The sequence below is a fragment of the Chlorocebus sabaeus genome, chromosome 12, assembly GCF_047675955.1.
Source record: "Chlorocebus sabaeus isolate Y175 chromosome 12, mChlSab1.0.hap1, whole genome shotgun sequence".
Classification (NCBI taxonomy): domain Eukaryota; kingdom Metazoa; phylum Chordata; class Mammalia; order Primates; family Cercopithecidae; genus Chlorocebus; species Chlorocebus sabaeus.
Window position 1 is genome coordinate 98,904,904 of NC_132915.1, and position 26,036 is coordinate 98,930,939.

Here is a 26,036-nt window from a genome sequence, read left to right on the forward strand (position 1 = left end):
CAGCAACCATTTCTCTTTGCCACTGCTTCCACAAAAATAGGGTATCTAAAACTGCCACGGTGGCTTCAGTTTAATCCATGACTATAGTTCTCTCTTATATACTTCTAACTAGAAGAGAATATTTACTGGACATGACAATTCTGCAGGAGATGATCCTCCCGAACCCTAAATGCCTGTGGTTAGCCACCATGCAGCTGCTGGGCTGTGCCTTCGCTTTACATTTCCACATTCATGATGTGGTGTTTGTGTGGCTTATTCCTCTCAGGTTCTAAGATGAAGCTGCAGCTGATATGTTTTAAAACTAAGTATCTCTATAGTGCTACACTGAAATATGACCACCAGCCTTTCTGATGTATACCATGGGGAAAGAGCTATCAGTCATTCATTTGTTCATCCAGTCAGTCAACAAACATTTAATGAGCACCTACTTACCAGACTATGTGAGGGACATCAATGTGTATAAAACATGGCCCCACACTTTAAAGGAGCAAAGTAAGAAAGGAGCCAAGATTATTAAATGAGATCAAGTTAAAGCCTAGAATTCCTCCAGGATGGTGCAAGATACACTAGCTGTGTTTTATTTTTCAAGTATTTCAGAACATATGGGAATTTCATTTTGATCATATTCAGTTATGCTCTTTGAAATCATTCAGTTGAGATTGATAATACTGTTTAACTGGATTTCCTGCTAGTTCCCATCTTCTCTCACTTAGAGAGCTACTTTTTACTTGGGCAGTCTACTTCTAGAACAATGGTTCCCAGTTCATTGATCATTTATTGTGTGACTCCAAGGTAACAAGACTCTCAAACTGGGTTCTGAACAACATCAGCATCCCTGTGACATGGACAGTGAGATTTGGTGCCAATATTGAACGATGGTCATCTTTTCTCAATAGGCAATAAATGTTTTGATGAAATAAGTCTCAATTATATTTTCTCTTATGCATTTACAAAACTGACTGTAGGGCCAGGTATGGTGGCTCACGCCTATAATCCCAGCACTTTGGGAGGCCGAGGCAGGCAGATCACCTGAGGCTGGGAGTTTGAGACCAGCCTGACCAACATGGAGAAAACCTGTTTCTACTAAAAATACAAAATTAGCTGGGCGTGGTGGTGCATGCCTTTAATCTCAGCTACTCGGGAGGCTGAGGCAGGAGAATCGCTTGAACCTGGGAGGCGGAGGTTGTGGTGAGCCGACATCTCGCCATTGCACTCCAGCCTGGGCAACAAGAGTGAAAATCCATGTCAAACAAAAACAAAAACAAAAACAAACAAACAAAACACCTGATTGTAATTTTTTAAATGACTCTAATTTTCAACCCTTGGTACCTACCACCCCTATTTGTCTATAAGTGCTGGTGGGCAGTAAAATGAATAAATAACAAATAAATATTAAAGGAAGTAATTAAATATGTGATTTATTTCAAATCTTTTATGTATCATTTGAGATAAAAGCCATACTTTCACAATTAGTTCAACAGAAAGAATTAAATGGGCCAGAATAATTTCAGTGTGTTTTGCATGGCGCCAGGTTCTTGGACACTTGCTGAACAAGTATGGACACCACTATTCTAAAATGTGGCGGTCTCGTCTTTCTCTTCCTCCTTTACTTTGTCACCCAGGGATGGTCACTATCATTTAGTTAACATCTACTATCAGCAAGGCACTATGCTGGTGTTTGGTGCATATTATTGCTATTTTTCTCAACAGTCCTACCAGGTAAGCATTATTTACATTCTACACACAAGAAAAGTGAGTCTCAGGGTGGTGAAGTGACTTCCAGAGTCATCTTCTAGTAGATGACAGAGCCAGAATTAAAACCCAGGTGATTCCAAAGGCCATACTCCTTCCATCACATTCGGTGGGATCCTTAGCCACTTAGAGCCACAGAGCTATAGTGATGGTCCCTGAAGTCCTGGGGAAGAAGCACCTCCCCTTATCCTTGCTTCATTCCCAGGACATGATTTTGACTTCAGATGACCACTAAAATGGGGAAAAAACCTTAACTAGTAAGTTACCAGATCCTTCTGCAGTCCAGTTTACACTCCCCCATCAATGCATCTGCTTAGCTCGGGCCTGTAGGTTTTGGCTATAATTTCTTATCCACTTGCCTAAAATATACTGGAAAATAAAACAAATGTTTCATAGACTTTTCCTACAGATATTCTTGGGTCCATATTCATGCTTCCCAGACACACTGCTACCCACTTAACAAAAGCACAGGCTCTGTCTGAAAAACATTTTGGAGGTCCCTCAATAAGTTAAACGTAGAATTACCAGATGACCCACAACTGCACTTCTTGGTATGTAACCAAATGACTTGCAAGCAGGTGTCCAAACTATTAATCACACACACACATTCACAGCAGTATTACTCATAACAGCCAAAACATAGAAACCACCCAGGTGTCCATTAACAAGTGAGTGGATAAACAAAATATGGTACATACAGATAGTGGAATATTATTCAGTCTTAAAGAGGGCTGAAGTTCCGATGCATGCTATAACATGGATGAAGCTGGTAAACAAGATGCTACCAAAATAGGCCAGGCAAAGGACAAATATTGAATGATTCCGCTTCTATGAACTATCTAGAATAGGCAAATTCAGAGACAGAAAGTAGACTAGAGGTTACTAAGGGCTGGGGGAAAGGAAAATGAGAAGTTCTTGCTCAGTGGATATAGAGGTTCCGTTGGGCGTGATTAACAATGTTGCAAATAGATAGTGGTGATGGTTGCACACTGCGAATGCCATTCATGCCAATGAACTATATACTTAACAATGGTTAAAATAGCACATTTTATATTATATGTATTTTTTATCACAGTTTTTTTTTCCTTAAAGCATGGGCTCTTTAGACAGACCTGGGTGTGATGGGGTGAGTCCCAGCTCCACCACTGCCAACCTGTGTGGTCACAGAGCCTCGCGCAGACACACAGCTGCATACACACACCAGTCCCTTCCAGGCGTCATGCAGTTTCCTTTCCCCCGCTTTCCTTGCCTCCTTATCTCTCATCTTGCTGTACTGTACACAGTGTCTTAAGGTTCCTCAAACCTATGTTTAGCACAAGATGGAGGCACAGACAAATTAGTCACATCCCTTATGTGTGTTCTGGGAATCCTCTGCTCGTCTGTGTGGAGGGCAGGGAGTGTGCACCCTCCCACCCATCAAGGGTTCTTCATTCTTTTTCCATCTCGAGCCACCGTGAGGCTGAGTCAACCGAAATCTGCTTCCTTGAGACGCTGTGACAAGTTGGCCCCCACAGTCAGGCTCCTGCTCACAGACTCAGTTCTTCCACTCAGAAGGCTTTGAAACACAGCATTTCAAAGCTTTACTCACAAAGATGTTTAGTGGAGTATTACTTCTAATATCAAAAGATTGGAAACAACCTAAAGGTCCAACATGGGAGGCTGGTTATGGAAATTATGGTAGTTACACTTGATGGAATATTCTGCAGCTATGTAAAGATGCATATGATAGCTTGTTAAAAGGTGGGGCAGGGGAAACTAGCTTTTAACTGAGATTTGGTTGTAGCTATGTAAACCCTTTGCCTAATGAAAAAATAAACAGTAAATACAAAAGGCATATGTAGTAAAAATCAGTGGGACTATGGTGCTGTTTTGATTTTACTACCTTAAAAATATTTTTCTATTTTCCATTACACCAAAAAGAAATCAGAAAACAGTTTTTATTTTTTTTCAAAAACAACATGAGATCAACAGGGTTACTCAACCAGGACACAGATATATGTGGTGTTTTTCCAACCTGCTCCAACACAACCTCGTGCATTCATCCTTGAAAGCCAGGCTATCAATCTGCTTTTATCTTAACTTCTGCGTCCTCAAGGGGTTTTAGGTGGATAAATATGACTCAGCAGAATCATGGGCAAAATCATGGGCTATAAGGTGGATGATGCCAGTGTACCCACAGCTGAATCTGGAAGCTGGCCTCTTGGGATGAACTAAGCAAGTGGGACCAGAGTGAGTTGGTTGCTGCCCGCATTCGTTCCCTGCGGGCAGTAGCTCTGTTCCCTTTATCTTGGGGAAGCCCAGCTAGCAGGCTGGCCCGGAGAGGATCACACAAGCTAGCTGAATAAACAGCTCCCATAGTGCTCCACCTACACTGGCCTTTCCACGGACACTGGCACAGAAGAGGACGCATCTTTAAACGCCAATACCCATGGCTTTTGCTCTTTAACCTAACATATACCAAGGGCCTGCAGTGGGCCAGACATGGGGAGAGGCACCCTCACATGCACTGTCATGCAGCATGGGCTATGAAATAAGAAACTCTAAGCAGAAAAGGGGATGAATTGAAAGCACACAAATCTATCTGCAAAAGTTCTTTAAAACTGAGACCAGTGTGTGTGAAATGTGTTTCAAAGGGGGTGTATTAGCCTTATTCAGATTTCCTGATGATATAATTTTAAACAAAGGAGGTAAAAGATTCCTTAAAAAATTCTTTCGTTCTCTCTAGAAAGGAGGAACATTCAAGGCAAATTTTAGAACCATACTGCTATACATATCCTCCAAAAGTTGCAATCTTCTACCATGCAGAGAAAGGACCCTTGGCCTAGCAATTAAACTCATTTGTCTTTTATCCCCTTCTTGCCAAAAAGGACCCCAGCCCTAACTAGTTAATCCCTAACACACACTGCTACTCCCAGAGTTGCCTGGCAACTGCTAGGAGGCGTGTCAGAGAGCAAGAAAGGCCTAAATAAATGAGCTGGAGCCTGGGCTGCCGCTTGACATGGATAAAGGGGGTTTCTCCGGATGGGGCTGCCTGGCTGCTTGTGGCTCTGTCATTTAAGTCGAGAAGGACAAGTTGGTTTGGCTGATATTGTTAAATATCTTGGGCTTTGCATCTGATTTTCTCCAGGTGACTGAAAAATGGGTCACATGCCTTTGTGATTTGCAGACACCCTCCCCTCTATCAGGAAGCAGCAACCTCTGAAGACCAAAGATAGGACAGGATGCAATGTGTATGCACCAAACAGAGGCCGAGGGCAGTCCCCCTGCCTCAAATGCTTCCCTGTTCCCTAATTTCCTTCACCCATTCTCCCATCTATTATTCCAAAATATACTCACTGATACCTACATACAGTGCCATGACCTGTGCCTGGCACTGGAAATGCAGAGAGTTACTAACACGGAACATGTGGAAACTAGAACAAAGACAGGCGGGAGGATGTGGTGGCGGGAACCTGGGTTTGGAGGTTGTCTGCTGGCTCTGCTGCTTCCTAGGAATCACTGCAGCCTCCGCTCCATCCACCGTGTGTAAAGGGCTAGTGAGGGGCTGGGATGGGGAATTACTGAGAGCACGGATGGGAAGCAACTTGGAGTTGAACTGAGTGCTGACCCTGTGGGAGACCACTGAGGTGAACTTGGCAGTGACTAGACACCCCTGGCATCTCAGTTTCTGACCCTGAGAGAGTCCTTTGGAATAATTCACCTGGTGTGTGAAGACACACACCACCAGGGAGCCAACACAGGCCCTCCCCGCCCTGGGCTGGGCACCCAGCCTCCCCAACAGACCTGCAGAAGGCACAGATGGGGAGGAGCAGCCTAGCTCCTGGCACAGAGCTGGGCCTCAACAAGCGGCCCCCTTCCTCCTTCCTTCTGGACCCGGTAAAGAAAACAAAGCTCAGGAGTCCCCTAGTCAGCTGCATTCTGAATTTTCTCATTAGGAAAGAGAGACAGCGAGAGAGACCAAGGTGGTGATAAAAATCTCAAGGGAGTTCTGAGCCAGGGAAAAGGTCTTCGCATGTGACTGCAGAGGAGGAGATGCCCACCTCTGCTTCTCAGGCCAGAACTTGACCCCTCCTCACAGAGTCAGGCAGGACACGGACTGGAGCTGTCCTCCAATGGGCTCCAGGCTGGCAGGGTCCTCCTCAGACGGAGGGTGGGTGAGGGCCAGGGCCATGCCCATTTTGCCAGGGCCATCAGGACAGGCACTGTACTGGGCTTATTTAAGCCTCACTACACTCCTGCAAGGAGGCGATTACACATCCACTTTATGGAAGGGAAACTGAGGATTGGAGAGGTGAATAACTGCTCAGGGTCCTGGGAGGCAGAAGCAGAGCAGAGAGGAGCCCGCTTAGGTCCCTCATGTTTCCTGTTTCCAACAAAACACAACACTGTGACTCTGCAGTAACTTAACAACCATGACCCCACCTCCACCTCCCCCACCTGTATGGGCAGTACCCCAGGACCCTGCATGGTGAGTGCTGCTGTGGAAGCATTACGAAGCAGTGAGCACAGGCGAGCCAGAGGGGCTGGTAGCGCTGCAGCTGGGCTGCCCTGCGTGGCCTCCACATACCTGGCCTTCTACCCTGCAGGCTCTCTCTGCCCTCAGGGACCTATGGTTCTCAGGCCCTGCCCTGGCACCCACCTCAGGGGCCATTCCCTGCAGACATTCCCCTGTGTCTGCTCACCAGCTTTCTCCCTCACCTTATGTGCCAAAGGCTTTAAATGGACTCACATCCGTTGACCCAGTAAATCCATGTCAAGGAATCTGCCTAAGAAAATAATTCAAACCATGCATGAAGATTTATATAAAGATGTTTAGCACAGTGTGGTTTAAAATCATGAAACATTACTGACAATCAAAAAAAACCAGCATGCCGGGCATGGTGGCTCATGCCTGTAATCTCAACAGTTTGGGAGTCTGAGGCTGGAGGATCACTCAAGCCCAGGAGTTGGAGATCAGCTGGGCAACATAGCAAGACCTTGTCTCTACAAAAATTAAAAATAAATTAGCTGAGTTCAGTGGCATGCACCTGTAGTCCCAGCTAGATGGGAGGCTGATGTGGGAGGATCACTTCAGCGTGGGAGGTTGAGGCTGCCATGAGCCATGACCATGCCACTCTAGCCTAGGCAACAGAGTGAGACCCTCAAAATAATAATAATAATAAAATAGTAAAATAATTTTTTTTACAAGACTAGCACTAGGAAAACATGGTGGGCCTTGGCTCTGATTTCAGATCACAGGAACTTGACAGAAATCTCTGAGGAGGGCCTGGACATTTGCCTTTTTAAAAGCCCCCCCCACCACCCCTCATTCCCCTGTGCTTCTAATCCATGGCCAGGGTTGGTAACCACAAGGGTCACCTGATAGGCTCTGCTCAGCCACTGTCAATGATGTCTAAAAGGAGATTCTATGTGGTGTGAAAAATGCTTACACAAACTAAAAGGCAAAAAAAATTATTAATAACTAGGATACTGGATTGCTTTCTCAGGCATATCTCATCTGCCTACAAGAAAGTTAAAAAACCAAAATCCCAAAATGGAAAAACAAAAGAAACGAAAAATTCTAGAACCTAGATGGAAACCTGCCACAGCTGTATCTCACCTACCTCGTGACGATAGGATTATGGGTGGTGCTTTCTCATTTCTAGTCCTGTTACTCCAAACATTTTTTTACAAAGAACAGGTGTTCTTTTATTTTTTTGAGACCGAGTCTTGCTCTGTCACCAGGCTGGAATAAAGTGGCGTGATCTTGGCTCACTGCAACCTCTGCCTCCCGGGCTCAAGTGATTCTCCTGCCTCAGCCTACTGAGTAGCTGGGACTACAGGCGCGCGCCACCATGCCCAACTAATTTTTGGATTTTTAATAGAGACGGCGTTTCACCATGTTGGCCAGGATGTTCTCAATCTCTTGACCTTGTGATCCACCTGCCTCGGCCTCCCAAAGTGTTGGGATTACAGGTGTGAGCTACTGCGTCCAGCCTACAAAGAGCAGGTCCTATTTTTATAACCAGAGAAACAACTGAAAGACAAGCGGCCGTGGGGAGGGAGTCAGCACTGTGTTGCATGCACCCTGGTAGGCTCACTCAAGGCACCATCCTCCCCACTGATGCAGCCAATGCCTCCTCCCTGTTTCTCGGGCTCACATGTACTTTGCAGTCATTATTTTAAACTAATCCCCTAAACATTTTTAAGAGACAGGTTCTCACTCTGTTGCCCAGGCTGGAATGCAGTGACACCATCTTGGCTTACTGCAGCCTTGAACTCCTGGGCTGAAGCAATCCTCCTGTTTCAGCCTCCCAAGTAGCTGTGACCACAGGCACGTGATACCACACCCACCTAATTTATTTTTTGTGGAGATTGGGTCTCTGTATATTGCCCAGGCTGGTCTTGAACGTGCCACCATGCCTGGCTGCCCCAAGCAATCTTACGTGGGGAATGTTGTCACCTCATATTTTAGAAGGGGAGAATTTGCCAAAACTAAATCTATAGTTTAAAAACCATCTAGGTGACTTGGTGATGACCTTGGCTTGAAGCTTGGTTGGAAAATTCCAGGTCTTCTGGTTTCCTTCTCCACCTTACGGAAAAAAGCCATTGTAGGACAGATGAATGGGACTGAAAGGCTGACAGGTCTGCCATATTTCATTGATTCTAAGATGAAAATTACTTCCCATTGTAACATTTCTGAAATCTGGATGTGTCTTATAATCGGTGGCATCCTTCAGTTATAATTGGCACCACTCTTTTCCCTTTCTTAATGGTACATAAACTAATAATACATCTTATGACTGAATAGCAGCTTACATTCAAGGACAAGTGCCATGTCTCCATCTAAACTCATCATGTTATCTCTAAGGTGATAGTTTTAATGGCTACATAATATTCTATCATAAGATGGACTTTAATTTATTTCACTAGTTACCTAATATGGATACTCAGCATACTCCAGAGTTTTACCATAGGGAATGCTGCTACTGTGAACACCCTGGTATTAAGCATTCCGTTTGTCTTCAAGGGGTGTCTTCATCCTCTCCTAGGCTCCAAATCTTGGGAGACATTTTGACACTTCTTGCTGTTCATCTCCCATATTTGATTTATTGCTGAATCTTGCTACTTCTTTCATGGTCCCTGTTTCTGGTTGAGCTACCCAGGGCTCTATTCTGAGTTCCCGTAACACTCCTCTAACTGGTTTCTCTGCCTCCAGCTCTCCTTTCAGCCCATCACTGTACTACTGCTCAAAGGTAACTTCAGTCATGTCACCTTTCTGCTCAAAAACTTACACTCCTCACAGGGTCAAGTTCACTCTCTTAGTGTAGCATCCAAGGCTCTGCCAAATTTGGCTCTATCCTCTCCTGCAGCCCCATCTCCCCACCCAATCGCTTCAAACAAAATGGTCCACTCACTGGCTATGAGGGAACCTGCCTCCAAGCCTTTGCTTCCTCAGTTACCTCCACCCCCACTCTAGGAAGGGATGCTCCTTTCTCTTTTTCCAAACCTTACTCATCAGACCCAGTTCAAGTTTCACCTTCCTGATGAAATGTGTTATGGCTCAGTAGATCCTCAGGAAGGATAGGCAGAGGCTTAGCCTCATTTCACAGGTGAAGAAACTGAAGTTTAAATGGATTAAGTGGCTTGCTCAACTTTTAGACAGCTAAGAAGTGCAGAGCCAGGCTTGAAACTCCAGGGCTTCTGTCCTTAAATCCAGTGCCTTCCAGCGCCATGTGCAAGTACGACGATAAACTCCTCCCGTGGAGCAGCCCGTGCCCAGATCCTGCAGCAGCAATATGCCCCGAGCTTCAGCTGCCTTTGGATTCCAGATGCACACATGCCAACAATGAGATCATTGCAAGAGTGAAAATACTTCAAGTCTGTCCGTTCCCAGCAACCCAAGCAAAGGATTGGGCCAGTTGTCCTATTCATTCCCATTTTAAACGGGGGAAGACAACAGTATTTTCCTTGAATTGTGCCAGCTGTCACTGCTTTGACCCTGATTGGTTTGGCTGGACCAAGATCGTGACAAGTAATCAGAGCCACGTCACTCTGACACTAGCAGGACACTATCAAGAACTGGCTTTAAGCTGAAGGGCTTTCAAAAAATCTAAGGGAAATACATCTCAGGAAGCAAAAAGAGAGTGCACCCCTTCTGCTATGTGAGCACACAGTGACGATGACACTGTCCAAAGCTCAGGCAGCCTAGAGAGTAAGGCCTAAGTGCCAGACGGATAAAAAGGAGGAGGAGGGTGGGGTTAGGACGCTGCTTCCTGAGCACCCACTGCCCTGGCCACTTCACAGAGAGCAGGTCCTGGATGACGGGGAAACAAGGTGTTTGCTGTTATTCTTTGTGTTTTACTTGAATACACGACAGAGTCAGAGCAGTAAAGACACTTATCAATGTGTAATTGTGGCTTATGAGGAAGTGTGACCCCTGCTCATGCTCAGAATTTCTACAGAGAATACATTGCCTCACATCCCCTCAACTTTTGTCATTTGATCTAATTAAATGCTACAGGTTAAAGTAAAAATAGAAACAAACAGCCCCGGCCTATGGGCAGTGCAGCCAGTGTCCCTCACATCCGACTCCAATTCCGACTCCAATTCCAACTCCGACGAGGCTGGGTGTGACAGTGTCACTCACCCGCTCGAGACGAAGGCAGCCCTGTGCTCTTGGGAGAACAGACCTGTCAGCAGGGTTTCCCTCCAACATTCTCCCCTCTACAGGGTGACCCAGGTCCCTAGGCCAATTCCTGCATTCTCCTCAGCCAGAAGGCCAAGAGTAGGCCGAGGAGAGAAACAGCAAGCAAGAGTTTCTCTCTGAAGCTAAGAGGACTGTTACTGTCCTTGGTTTCAGAGAAGACCTGGTGTCTTCACATCCTTGCAATCACGAGTCACCTCATGAGGCAGGCAGGGGAAGGGGGAAGGGCCAGAGGTGGGCGAAGTCACTTCCCGGTCCTCACTGTGACCACTAACACCAAGAACCCTCGCAGGAGCCATGAGGCATGAGACCCAGGAGGCTCTGCTTTCTCAAGCGTGGAGGGGCGGTCCCTCGAAAGAACAAGGGTGGAGAGGCCCAGTGGGAAAGCAGGGGCTCTGGGGCCATCTGGCTTTTCCGGGCTAAGTTGTTTCTCTTCCCTGAGCTTTGGCTCCCTCATTTGTAAAGTGGAGCTGATCATCTCTGCTGCACAGGTGCACTGTGAAGCCCCAAGGAAAGCAGGTGAGTGTGAGGGGACTGGCGCTGGATCTGACACACGGCTGGGGCTTACTGTCTAGGGTGGTGCACAGGGCGTAACAGCCCCTGGAGCAGCCAGGGTCTCACATATGATAGCACAGCCTCCTTGTGCTGAGAGGTATGGCAAGGGGAGTACACTGTCCCCCAGCACAAACACACACATGCTTTTCTAGGTGAATCCGAAAACCAGAAGGATCATGGCATTTCTTGTGGCCCCTGAGGTATGCTTCTCAGCCCTGATCAAACACAGGCTCTGTGACATGCTACGGCTACTCACCGGCTCGATTTTCAGAGCGTTTCGGTAGCTACCGAAGAAAGCGGCCTGGGCCTTGAGGAACGCTCTGGCCACACCATCCCCAGTGGTTGTGGAGACCTTTTTCAGCCTGTTCTTCAGGGAAGAGATCTGGTGATGGAGAGAAAGAAAACACAGGTTGAGGACAGGGTCAAAGTGGGGTGGCTAAGTTCACTATATATGGAGCCCTGGAAGATCCTACGGATGGCAGGATCCGTTTGATACCTCAGTTACTGGAAGGACAAAAATGTGTTCAGGTCGGGTGCGGTGGCACACGCCTGTAATCCCAGCTACTTGGGATGCTGAGGCAGGAGAATCACTTGAATCCGGGGGGCAGAGGCTGCAGTGAGCTGAGATCACGCCATTGCACTCCAGCCTGGGCAACAGAGTGAAACTCAGTCTCAAAAAAAAAAAAAAAAAAAAAAGTGTTCAGAATTAGGGCATCTTTTTGAAATTTAAATGAATGTTGTTCCTATTAGAACATGTCTAATAAAAACAAAAACCATTTTTAATGACTTACTCCATGCCAGGTAAGCACTTTTGCATATATTTTACAATTTAGTTAATTTAACAATCCGGTGAGGAAGGGATTAATGTTCCCATCTTACAAGGGTAAAACAGCCTCAGGGAGGCTAGGCTACATACCTAGGAACAAACTCAAGACATGGCCACATTCCAATCAAAGTCTTGTAGTCTGAGCCCAAACTCAGACTTTCAGTTCTTATTCTATACCCTCTTAAAGCTACTTACAAATGTTAGAATAAAGGCTTATTTATATTTCTCACACATAATACTCTAAAGGAAGTGTGGCAGCTTATACTAACAGACACATACTCAAGAGGTTAAAACAAAATATTTGTAAGGGATGATAATGGGCAAAGAAGCAGGTAATAGATTTGGTATATAAATGTAAGCCATCAGGTCTTATATGGTGGCTAGAAATGGGCTTGAATTTGACTTAAAAGTCTCCCAGGAGCCAAAGCAAAGAGGGAAATATGAAGGCTGTGAGATTTCACAGGTCCATGTACTACAAACAAACCCGTTGGTCAAATGAATAAAGATTCTCCTGAAAGTGAGACATAAAAAACAATGTAGGAAAGACTGTGTGACATGGTGGCTGTTGCCCTCAACATCAAGCTTCCTGGACTATTTCTAACACGCGTTTCATTCATCTCAAGGTGCCACGCTTCACAGCACACCTTTCATGCTGCGTTCCACATAAGAGGAGCCCCTGGAACTGTGCAACGTGGTGACCCTGAGTTATTCATTCACTCAACAAGTATTTATTATTTCCTGTGTACCTAGGACTATGTTGGGCGTTGGGAATACAAGGGATACAATGAAACTACACAGGGGTCTTGCCCTCATTCAGCTGACATTCTAGTGAGAAAAACAGGAATGCATGTGGCATTGCTACTGTGACAAGCCTGTAATAGAGCTTGTCTAGGGGGTCAAGGAAGGCTTCCTGGAGGGCAACAGGCTTGCACTAAGATCTGAAGGATGGGTGAGCGTGGTTAACTCAGCAAAGAGGGGAGAGCACCACATGCTAAGTATGGGGAGTGGCGTGCAAAGGCCCTGCAGTGCAGAAGAGTTCAGGGAACAGAAAGAACCCTGGCTTCAGTGGAGAAAATGAGGGGAATATGGCTTGAAATGAGGCTGGAGAGAAAGGCAGGGGCCTGAAGGGATTTTTTTCCTTCATCTTAAGAGAGAAACAGAAAACTAATGATTGGTTTTAAGCATTCAAGTAACATATCAAGAGCACGTTTCATGGAAACTAATTCTGTAAGAGACCAGCTACTGGTAGGACATTATTTAAAGAAAAAACTTAGGGTACAATAGAAAATTAGATTTAGGTGATCCATGAATCTTTTACAGATTTTAATACGAATGAGTGAAGATTATTTTTCTGGGTACAGGATCCACAGCTTTCCCCAGAATCTTAAAGGTGCCTGTGACCCCAGAAATATTAAGAATCACTTGCTGAGAAGTCTGGGAAAAGAAATCTGATCCGGGAAGGACTAGACAGACTTTAGAAATGATCCATGCACATTATGTCTTGTTCCCAAGCTTCTGAGAGGAAAAATTTTTAATAGCTTATTGAGACATAGTTCACATATAAAATTCATTCATTTAAAGTACACACTTTGGTGGTTTTTAGTATAGTCACAAGGCTGTACAACCATCACTACTAACTCCAGAACATTTTTTATCATCCCCGAAAGAAACCTCATACTCATTAGCTGTCACTCCCCATTCCCTACCAATTTCAACCCCACACCAGACCCAAGCAACCACTTACCTTCCTCCTGTCTCTACAGGTTTGCCTACTCTGGACATTTCATATAAATGGAATTAACAATAGGTAGTATTTTGCCATCAGATTATTTCCCTTAGCACAATGCTTTATGAACGAGGAGCGTCCATGTTGTAGCATGTGTCAAGACTTCATACTTTTTATGGCTAAATAATATTTCACTGTATGGAGAGACCACATTTTATCAATCTGTTCATCAGCAAATGGACATTTGGGCTGTTTCTACTTCTTGGCTGCTATGAATAATGCTGCTATGAAGATTCATGTACAAGTTTTTGTGTGGAGACAACAGAAATTTCGAGGTAACAATCTGAAAAGCAAAAATCCTCCACCAGACCTTATGCAATGAAGACAAGCTGGAAAGATACACAAAGTCACCAAGCAGTGCTCAGTGTATACGAAGCCATTCATAAATGTGAACTGTTTATAGGAAAAAAATCCTTTGCTATTGATAAAGGGCATGCCTCACGTTTGGATGCTAAACTGAGTGAAGATGGGACTGATACCCTCCTCTGATAAGTTAGAAGCCAAGGGGACGTGCCCAGCACTTTGGGAAGCTGAGGCAGGAGGATGGCTTGAAGCCAGGAGTTCAAAACCAGCTTGGGCAACACAGTGAGATCCCATCTCTATAAAAAAAATATATAAAAAGATTTAGCCAGCCATGGTGGCACATGCCTGTAGTCTCAGCTACTTAGAAGGCTGAGGTGGGAGGACTGCTTGAGCCCAGGAGTTCAAGGTTGCAATGAGCTATGATTGCACCGTAGCACTCCAGCCTGGGTGACAGAGCAAGACCCTGTCTCAAAAAAAAAAAAAAAGAAAAAAGAAAAAGTAAAAAGCCTTGGGAACATACACTGAGGGGGTAGTTACCCCACCTCTACTTCAAGAGGGGACCATGGAAAACAATCTTCATTTGGAAGCAGTTTGAAGTCTATCTCAACATCTGGGTATCTACAACTGGTTTATTATGACCCTCCCTTATCAGGGACACATGAGCCCCAGCCCCACAGTGGTGAGAGCCCCCGAGGAGCAATGCAGGCCATTCAGCACCTAGGCTGACTCTGCCGTGGACTTCCACTTCCAAAGAGAAGTACGAAAAAGAAGCATGCTCTATTAACATGCTAAAAATACTACCCACTCCCTGCCCCCAAAATAAAAATAAAAATCCTGCCCCTCCCAGGGACTACAGTGACATTTCCATCCTTTGAAATGGTACAAGCCGCTGTCGCTCTCCTTCTGGCTCCTCAAAGGCCTTGGGCCACCTGTGCCGCAGATTATTCCTCACTTAACCTTCCCTGGCCTTTCTCTTTCATTCGGGAGGTGTTTAATTACCTTGGATTCACAACGCTGCACTTCAGGTGAGCCTCTCCTAATGGCCTTATTACCATTTTACACAAAGAAGGAGTCGTTGATTGTAACTGAGCAAATGCTAGCGTGTTCCTTCCTGCCTGCCCCAGCTGGTCTAAAACTAGCCAAGTGGTCCTGGGCTCCTGGTGCCCCTGTGACCACTTAGGCCAAGAATTCTGAAGACCTCCTCTCACCCTGCAACATGGAGAAGCTTTTGTCTTGATCTGCCAGCACCTCAAACTTTGAAACTGCAAGTATCTGTGCATCTGATCGCTGGGGAGTAGCATTTGTCCTTTAAATACAAATGAGGGAAGAAAATTTAAGGTGTAAATAACACAGAGTCATATATCTAAAGCTGAATTTGCCCTCAGTACCCCTAGGGGTGCTGGTCAAATCATTAACATTGGGATTCATCTGGGGTAATTTGGGTGTGTTGTAAGTGCCGGTGAGGGTGGCTTCCTCCTTTAATCAGGTGTTATAGGAGGAAGACAAAGCAAAGGAAAGGGGGGGCAAAACTGAACTCACCAGCTTCTGTCTAAAGTGCCCTTTCCTCTCTGTGTGCCATCTTGGTTACCACAGCATCATTCGGCCAGTCTCCTGGGCCAGGTGTCAGATGTCAGATTCCCTACTTCCCACAAACATTCTCCACATGTCATCAACACCAACCCAGATATGCCCTGAATCCACTCTCTCCTCTCAGTGCCCATGACACTGCCCTGTAAGTTCGGCTCCATCACCCTCTCTGGCCCAGATTAGTGGAACAGTTTCCTTGGTGGGCCTTTCTTTGCCTTCAGTTTCTCAATGCCATCCACCCATATCTGTCCTAGTAATCTTGGAAAAATCCAAATCCAATCACTTTGATTCTCCATCAAAACCCTTCAGTGTCCCCGCCCTTCACCGTCATCTCCTTCAGAAAAACATCCAAACTTCCACGAGCAGTCTGTGCAGGCTGTCGTCGATCAGCCTCACTTCCACCTGCCCTACTTAATGTTAAACTTGGATATCCAGAAGCACAGGCTACTCTCCAGCCCACTTCCATCTCAGTAGCTCAGTCCTGGTTGTCTCTTGTCCCTTCCTGTCCTGCTTGTGAACATCTATTCAACTTCTGAAAGACCATCCAAGTATCCATCATCTGGGGCCTCTGAAATACATTATCCCACATCCTCACCAGGAAATCCCACATAGCTGCTAAAAAGGACATGGCAGTACTCTACGAACTGACACAAAAAGATGTCCGTGAAATACTGTCGAGTGGGGAAAAAACATGCAGGTTGCAGAGTAACATGTACAGCATGAATCATTTTAAAATTATATATAAATATATATGCAGTAAAAATCTAAAATGCTACATTACCAAACTTTAACCATGCAAGGATGCTTTCACTTTCTATTTTACACACTTGATTGTTTTGATTATCCTTTAAGAAAAAGCATATGTTACTTTTATAATAAAGAATTAAAATGAGGTATTTTTCTTTAATAGTCAAATTACCCATTGCCTTGGGTTAAGGGAAAGAGGGAATCCAGATGTCCCCCCATCTGTGAAGCCTGCCCTGACCACTAAGTCTGAGCCTCCTTGGACTGAGCAGGTGGTTCCATGGTGAACTGCAGTTTCTACCTCCTTTCCTGATGGACTGAGTTCCCCGCAGGGCCAGCAGCCAGCACAGTTCTTGGCTCAGTGTACTCATGCAGCACTTTCTGCTGAATGAAAGAACGAACGAACAAGTGTTTGACATTGTGAAAGGCATTTTCAGTGGCTGAGCCTCTCTGCTTGGAGGAAAGTCTAGGATCGCATTCTTTAGTGATGGATCATTAATAGAAATTGGTCTCTGTTGGAAAGGATGGGAAGAGAAAATGATATTCATTCCCCTTCTGTAGAATGCCATTGCTAAGACACAACCACAATGGCAGGAGAAATGAACATCTGCATGCTGAATGAGTCAGAGGGAACAAGGAGACCAGTCTTACACAACCATAAACTTACCACATCCAGTAACATACACAGTATTGCCCCTGCCCCCCCTTAACCCGACCCTGTCCCCTGTTCCTTTCACTGGTCACTGTTCTCAACCTCTTAGGTCCCTGGGCTTCATCTACTCCTCTGTCCCCACTGCACTCCTCAGGCAGTAAAGCATAGAGCTTGAATCACAGAAGCCTAGGTTTAAGATTGAAAACCTGGCTTCCCTACTTTAACCTTTCTGAGCTTTAGTTCTTTGGCTGTAAAATGAAGTATGTACAACATGTATACATTGTGAGGAGTAAAATATAATGGATATAAAATGAAGAATGGATGTAGCAGAGTGCCTAGCTTTTTTTGTTTTTTAAGTTTAGATTCATCTTTTACCAGTACTATTGCAATAGTCTTTGAGCTGGTGTCTCTTCCTCTATTCTCTTCCTAGTCTAATCCATCCTTTGCATTGAATTGCCTTCCTAAAACAAGAGGTTATATCATGTCATTCCCTCTAAAATTTTTAGTGGCTCCCTACTGTGAATATAATAAAGTCTCAATTCCTTAGCACAATATTTAAGGCCTGTTAGGGGCTTGGCTTGAGCTCCATTTGCACCTTTGTCTTCCACTTGATTTCAAAGGCCTCAAAACCCATTCCTAAACCTGGGATATTCTTTATTGTATTTTCTAACAAACTCTTTTTATTAAAAAATACAAGCCTCCAACTTTCTGTCAGAACAAACAGCTCTTTCTCAGGGCACGATAGCCTATTCCTTTGTTGATTCCTAATCTTTGCAGGTCCCATGCTGGAGATGTGCTGGAAACGGAACTGCAGAGGAGGGAGGGCCTGGCTCCTAAGGACTACCAGTTTAGCCTCTACAAATCGGACACGAGTTAGCTTACTACTACTTCAGAAGGGGTTCTCATGTTGCATAAATCATCATTCTCTTCTTTAGGCCTTTATATACCAGCAGTTTACATGTCTTTCTCCCCAGGAGAATGAAAACACCCTGTTAGTACACATTACTGCTCAAGAAGTAGCGTGTTTTTCCTTCATCATTTGGTTGCAACTTCTGGGGCCTGGGAGTGGATTGCAGACTATTGAGTGTTCACCTCGAAGACAATGCTATCTATCTCTTTCCATCAATGCTGGCACCTTAAGATTTCTCAGCTCTTCTCCACTGCTCTGGAGAAAAAGACTAAAGCCCTAGCCTGGCCTGCAAGGCCCTGTTTGATTTGGCCACAGAGTCTTTCAGATGAGAGGCTCTTGCGTCCTCCTTTGTGGCTTCAGCCACCTGCATCGGACTCCAGTCCCACTGGCCTCCCCCTTACCCCAAGACCTTTGCATAGGTTATTTCTGGTGTGGAGTGCTCTCACCCACCATTGCCCCTTTGCCTAGAATTCTGCCTTGTCCAACATAACTTTCTGCAATGATGGAAATAATCTATCTTCTGTCCAACGACATCCAATATGCTAGCTACTACTGAGCACTTGAAATGCAGCTGGCGTGACTGAGAAGCTGAAACTTTTATTCCATTTCATTTCGATCCATTTAAATTTAAATAGCCATGTGTGAATAGTGGCTACCATATTGGACAACACAGGGCCCTAAGTTGACTACTACTCATCCTTCAGGTCTCAGTTCAAATATCACTTCCTCAGTTGAACTGCTGAGGCTAGACTAAGGTTCCCCTATTATACACCCTCACTCTGTCTTTCATTTAGGGACACACAACAATGTATAATGATGCATTCCGCAAGAATCCAATTAGCGTCTGTCTCTCTTTTTTTTTTCAGATGGAGTCTCACCCACTCTGTTGCCCAGGCTGGAGTGCAGTGGCACCATCTTGGCTCACTGCAACCTCCGCTTCCTGGGTTCAAGCAATTCTCCTGCCTCAGCCTTCTGAGTAGCTGGGATTATAGGCATGTGCCACCACACCCAGCTAATTTTTGTATTTAATTTTAGTAGAGATGGGATTTCATCATGTTGGCCAGACTGGTCTCAAACTCCTAACCTCAAGTGATCCACCCCCATCGGCCTCCCGAAGTGCTGGGATTACAGGTATGAGCCACCGCACCTGGTCTAATGTGTTTCTCTTCTATTAGACTAACCAGTCTAGGAAGGCAGGAATCATGTCCATGCTCAGTGCTGGCGCACCTCAACGAGAGGCAGAGTTCTAAAAGTCTGGCTCAAGTTAGTCTGTGCAGGTACTGCTTCTCTTTCCTGGGAGCTGCATTAACTGCTGGGTGTCACAGTTTTGGAGTTGAAAGATTTTATTATTATTATTATTACAAATTAGACACACAGCAGCAGGTGTGGAGGGTCAATAGAGTCACATCTTCCTCCCCCCTTTAAGGACTAAGGCAAGTTGGTTAATTCTTCCTCACCTGCATAAAGTAGGCATCAAGGCTTTATTCTAAAATCCCATAAGGAATGTGTGCGTCTGGAGAGGGGAGAAGGGGTTAGTGACTTGTTTTCCCATCCTCAGGGGCACATAAACATTGGCTCCCTCTGCCACTTTCACATTGGCAATGAGAAATGGCGAACTGTCATTTCCATTACATAAGTGTATCTACCTATGCCTTCCTTAGTTCTTGCCTCAAATTCAAAACAAAACATCTTCATATGTAAAGGCAATAACACCCCAGTCTCTTTCCCAGAAACAGTTTTTGTAAGAACAAGACATTTATCAGGAGAAAGGAACAGAAACTAGTATTTATCAGGTACCCTACTAGTTCACAAATGACATGACAAGTATTTTCATATCCAGTATTGTATTAAAATTTCAGAACAAATGGCCTAGGTAGGCACAGCTATCCCCACTACACAGATGAGGAAAGTGAGACCTAGCTCCACATCACACTGACAGTAAGGCAAGGGCAGAAGCCAAAGTCAAGTCCAAGTCTATCTTACTCCAGAGTCTGTGCTAGTCCATTGATTCTCACTGCTGCCAAGGTTTCTTAGACCACTAAATTAGATATGTCTATGATACTGGTTTATTTTTTCCCTGATTTAATATATCTCCATTATTGTTTCCTCTCATTCCTTGCTTTTCTGTTTCTTGAGAACATGGTTGTACCTTGACCTCAGTTGGCTTTAATTGCTTCTTCTGCATCCCATTTTCCCCTCAAAGATCCTGGTTCTCCACGGGGGAGTGAGGGCTGTGCTGTTTATGCGGAGCTCCATGCTGGAGCTGGCTATGACCCTACGAGCCCGGATCTCTGCTCCCTCCCTCTCCCCTGACAACTTGTGGGCTGTGTATACATCAGAAAGTTAGTGGCAAGAGCTAGAATTCTAGGCAGCTTTTCGTCAGACAAAAGGATCAATTATTATTATGTGAATGGCTACTTTGTTATGTGCTATAGCGGCTCTGCTGAGCATGCCATGAATAAGCTATCGAATCCTTAGAATGACATCCTTGGAGTAAAAAAGTGCAATTTTAAAACAAAACCAAAAAAGGCCTATTTCCACTATCTGCCAAATAAAGCTCAGGAGGAGTCTTGCCCACACATACACACTCCGGCCCCTCCCCATGAGATTAATCTGAGTATCTCACCATTTGAAACTGAAACACACAGTAGTGAAGACTTTTGCCTTTTTCTATTTGTAAATCTTACCTTCCTCCAAATACTTTTTTTTCTGTTGGCCCAGAGTAAGTGAAATTATCTTTGTTTTCCTTATACAACAATTTAGCTTTAATACACTACACATGCATACACACACACACACACACACACACACAATTAATGTAGCTAGAAAATCCTACCCAAGCTACAGGAGACTACAAGATCTGAGCTCAAAGTAAATGTGTATTTATATTTATATTATTAGGTGGTCATTCCATAAAAAGATTGCTTCTAACCAAATATGTGCATGCATGTATGCATACACATACACACACATATATCTATCTGGGGAGTGTTTTCAAAGAAGGGTTTTCTCCCCATACTTCTGGCAGTTCAGGTTTAAAGGTCAGATTTAAACTATCACCATGTTTCACAATGCAATCTGTGCAGTGCCGCGTAATGAAATGGTTCAGTAAAGGTGCTCATGGAAATTCTTTTAATTAGGTCTAAGGCTTTTCAGTTGTCAACATGAATAAACCAAGAAGCATTCTCTTGCAAACACAACACACAAAATTACAGTGTAAGTTACCTTTGAAAAAACTGATATACACTTGCAAGAGAAACCTTATATGTTTTTTACAACACAACATCCACCAATTTTTTTTTTAATGACCAATATCTTTCAACAACAAAATGGACTGCAAACCAAAAATAAAAGGACTGCTCTATTTCTAATGAACCAGAACACTAATGCCTTTTCTAATAGAAAGTATTTGGAGGAAGACTAAAGTTAATCATAATTAAAAATGTTTATCAAGAGACTAACTACTTTCTTCATGAGCAAAAGTCACCTTTCCATTTAACTATAATTAATTCTACAGATCAGCAGTATCTCAGTCAGACATGTGAATGTCCCACAATGACTCTGGCAAATTGAATGACATCTAGTAAAAATGAACCAAAATGCACTTCTGCCTTCAGAGCCACTATCTGAGGCCCAAAAGATGAGCATATCACAGCAGGAATGCCACCAAGATGCCTGCTTTCCAAAGCCGTGTTAACAAACTAAACCATATAGGTTTAGAAATTTTAACCATCAGTTCACAGCTAGAAATTGAAATTCACAAAACTCTAAGGAAACAGTAGGTTGCTTGGGGCAGTTGGGTTGTATTTGCACTGAGCTTTGAGAGAAAAGCAAAAGTAAAACTATTCCAGTCACCACCAGGAGTTCAGATTTAGATGAATACAAAGGTGTTCACAAATGCCAACCGAACTTTAGACCTGACGTGGAATGAGACAACTCAGATGGAGCAATGGCAGCATGTCACAAACATGCATAATAAATCAATGTCTTGACTGATCAACCGATGAATATATTCTAGTGAACTCTAGGCATGAGGGGACCACACTCTACAGTATATGGATTTACTCTGGGCTCAGACAGACCTGAGTTCAAATTCTGACTTTGCTCCTGGCTATTATCTGGATGCCTCTAGGCAAGTTACTTAGCCTCTTTTCTTCATCTATAAAAAGGGGATAAGTTACCCTCCCCTCTTTTTTTTGCAGGATTCTTATGTAGATTAAATGTCAAGATTTTCAAATCCCCTAGCACAGTGCCTGGCACACAGTAGGGGCCTAATCGATGGTGACTCTTCTTCTGCGCTAGCTCAACTCCAAAGCCAAAACTACCCAAGCCTTTATTTTAGCATCGAAAAGAATCATGGGTTCACAATTAACATTTTCTAGGGCATCAATTACTGAAATGTCACTCACTATGCTGAGCCTAGAGGATTTATTTAGTGACCCAAACTTGGTGTGTATTTGGGAGTTAATGAAGAGCTTGGTGTTTACAAAGATAAAAGTAGGGTTTGTCTCAGCCACAATCCTGAGCTGAATGGATATAGATTTCCCTGCTTAGGGATGTGGCCAGGCCGGATTCATGGTGGATCACATGGACACATCCACACAGAGCGAGATATCTCCCAAGGGGATCCGGGCATCTCCACCTCCTCAGGGGAGGGAAAAAAAAAAAAAAAACAGGAAGGGGGGTGGGAAGAGTGTATAATAGATGTGTTTCACAGTGTCCCCGCTGTGATGAACAACTTGATCCACTTACAGTTCCAAACACATGATGCATAAAGGAGCTGACAGAAATTCAATTCTTGCAAAGAAAAGCATCTGCTCTCTAGTGGGAACGGCCAAATATTAAGCAGTTTTAAGGCAGGGCAAAGACCTAGAGGAGCACACTTCATTATCTAGATAGCTAGAGTAAAGAAATGCAGAGGATTACAAACCAACGAAAAAGTAGCCAAGATTCCAAGCATTAATTACCCGGGGTAAAATGATTCAAGTTAAATCTTTGTTACGACAAATATTAAACCCAGCTGTGTTTATGTAGCAGTTGTGAAAAAGAAGAAAAAAAGAAATCCGTGTACAATATCTGTGAGCTCTGCCAGTTAATTGAATTTGCTGGCAGCACTTCCTCCACCACAAGCCAAACATCCTCAAAGATAAAATGTAGCTTTTAAACAGACCTGGGAAAAACAGAATCAAGAAATTTCAACCAATAAAACACAACTCTTTACTGGTATAAAAGTAAAGTAAAATTCAGTAATGAAAGGAAGGAAGTCTCTTAAACATTTACTGCATTCCAAAGCTTGGAATTGCGGTTTATTGCTGAGGTCTCTTCTGATGTCCCACAGTGCTCCTGCTCCAGCATCTTTAATGAAGTCCCATAAACTCCTATAAAATCCTCGATTGTTGACAAATCATACACACACATGCTCAGGGCAAGGCTCACTGGATCATGATGCTCCCTTCCTGAATGAATGAGATTCACTGTGATCCAGTGAACACAGTGTCGCCGAGTGGCCCAAGACAGAACAGGCATGGACAAACAACTCCTTAAAAGCATGAGGAATGAATGACTGGATGCTGGTCACAGGTGATACTAAGAATTCTCTCTAGCACACTGTCCCCTGACCCCCAGTCCAATATCAGTAGATGTGGGGTGGGGGAAAACTTTGGTCAGATTCTAGCAACCAGAAAAGCAGCAACAGGTGGGATTCAACACTCAACTCAGTCTGGGACTCCTAGTAGCATGAATTTTACCACATCACTCCCTGGCTTAATTATCTTAGTAGATGTCCCACTGCCCCAAACTTGAAGTCCAAACTTGTTTTTGTGACCATTCCCAATCTGGTCCCCCCTGTCTATTTGGGTCTCATCTTTTGTCCCTCCCAACCGCACACCCTATGTTCTAGCCGTAATAAACTGTTAATTCCTGGTTCACACCTCCAACCTCCATGCATTCAATTCTCACCCTTCAGTGTGCTCATCCCTCCTTTCCAGGAAGGATGACTGTATCCATGTTCCCACAGCTCAATACACTGAGCATACACCCAAAAAAACTTTGGATAAATGAATAATGAACAAATAATCTCCATAACTGAACTGGCTATAGATCTGCCCATTTGGAAGACTCTGAACTAGAAACATCCAGAGTCTCCTGTATATGTAAGCAAAGCTGTCAGTAAAAAGTACAAATGGGTAGCAGAGCAATGGCAAGAGATGAGGTAGGAGAGATGGGCAGAAAGTGGATTATAAAGGGCCATATTATGGAGCCTGAATTTCACCAAGAGAAAAATAAGGCACCACTAAAGGTTTTCAGTTGGGGAGTGGTCTCCATGCTTTGTTTATAGCCTTTGTTTATATACCTTGTTTATAGCCTGGAGGATGAACTGGGACTGGAGAAGTGGGGGCAAGACTGGCAGTCCAGCCTGCATTAGCTCTTCTACTAACCAGCCTGGGACCTCACTGAGAATCACGGCTATGTCTTAATCACCTCCATACTCACTATACCCAATATAAAGCCTAGCACATAGTAGGTGCTCAGGAAACGCCTGCTGAATGAATAAACGTTCTATCAGAAAATACTAACAAAAATGCATTAACAGGGTAGAAGTATCAAGTCTACAAAAAGGCCTAGTCCCTAGCTTCCGGAATCAAATGCATTGTGGACTCACAGGGAAAGATCACACACCAGTTCCTACAAGCTCCGCAGGACATCTCGGGAGTCTGAGGGTTCTGGGCCTTTGAAGAAATATGGCGTGGAGAAGGCCAGGGCTTGAGATAAACATGAAGTCTGTTCTCTATGAATGGAGCTACCATAAACATTCATGTACAAGCCTGTTTGGATATAGTTTCGTTTCCCTTGGGTGAACAGCCAGGTGTGGGATTGTTGGGTTGTATGGTAGGCATAAGTTTAACTTCATAGGATATTGCCAAACTGTTTTCCAAAGTGGTTGTACCGTATTATACTTCCATCAGCAGTGATGAGAGCTCCACATAAATGTTTCCACATCTTTGATAATACTTGGTGTTGCCAGTGTTTAAATAATTTTAGAGTCAGGTTTATTGAGGTATGATTCACATATCTTAAGATTCACCATCTTTAGTGAATGGTTCTATGAATTTTGAAAGATGCATATAGTCATATATCTATCACCACAATGAAGATACAGATGGTGTATCATCCCCCAAATTTCCCTTGTGCCACTTTTAGTCCTGGCAACCACTCAGCTGTTTCTAGCTTTATAGTTTTGCCTGTTCCAGAATGTCAAATAAATGGATTCTGTCACTTATCATAATATATTTGAGATTCATCTATTTTGTGGAATAGATCAGTAGTTAGTTTCTTCTTGATTGTGGAGTAGCCTTCTATTTTATGGGTGTACCACTGATTGTTTATATATTAACCAGTTGGGGGACGTCTGTATTGTTTCTGGTTTGGGTTGCTAAAAACATACACATACATAAGTTTTCATTTTCTTGGGTAAATACCTAGGTGTGGGATCACTTGGTCATACAGTAAACATATGTTTAAGATATACATTTATAAGAAATTCAGCCTTTTTATTTTAGCCATACCAGTGGGTATGCAGTGGAACCTTGTTGTGACATTAATTTGTACCCTCATGACTAATGACGCTGAGTATCTTTTCATGTGCATATTGGCTATTTTAATATCTTTTTGTGATGTGTTTCTTCAAATATTTTACCCATTTTAATTGAGCTATCTTCTTGCTACTGAGTTTTGGAATTTTTAAATATTTTTTGGATAAAAGTCCTTTTTTAGGTATAAGTGTTAAGAATATTTTATCTCATTTTGTCTGTGGCTTGCCTCTTCATTTTTTAAATGACGCTTTTGGGGAGCATAAGTTTTTACCTTTCATGACGTCCAATTTGTCACATTTTTATTTATGATGTATGCTTTTTATATTCTAAGAAATTTTTGCCTACCCCCAATTCATGAGGATTCCTTCTCATATTTTTTTTTTTCTAGTCATTTGATTGCTTTTGCTTCTACTTTTCAGTCTATAATCTGTTTTGAGCTAATATTTGCATGAGGTAAAAGTCAAGGCTTCTTTTTTTTCCATATGGATTTCCAGTTGTTTCAGCACATTTGTTGGAAAAAAGATCCCTCTTCTTTCCCTTTTGAATTACTTTGTCATACTTGTTGAAAAATCAATTGACCACTTATGTATAAGTCTAATTCCGGACTCTTAATTTTGTCCTATTGATTTATATGTCTTTCTAC

The 26,036-nt window shown here is 43.7% G+C and overlaps 1 protein-coding gene across 12 annotated transcripts in view; it reads right to left on the reverse strand.

The window, feature by feature from the left end:
• DENND1A (DENN domain containing 1A) overlaps nt 1-26,036 on the reverse strand; it is a 543,199-nt gene that overhangs the window by 163,799 nt on the left and 353,364 nt on the right. For all 12 annotated transcript variants that reach the window (XM_073021910.1, XM_008006322.3, XM_008006314.3 and 9 more), the window contains one exon: nt 11,250-11,375. In XM_073021910.1, coding sequence (XP_072878011.1) covers nt 11,250-11,375 — 126 coding nt within the window. The remainder of the gene's footprint in view (nt 1-11,249; nt 11,376-26,036) is intronic.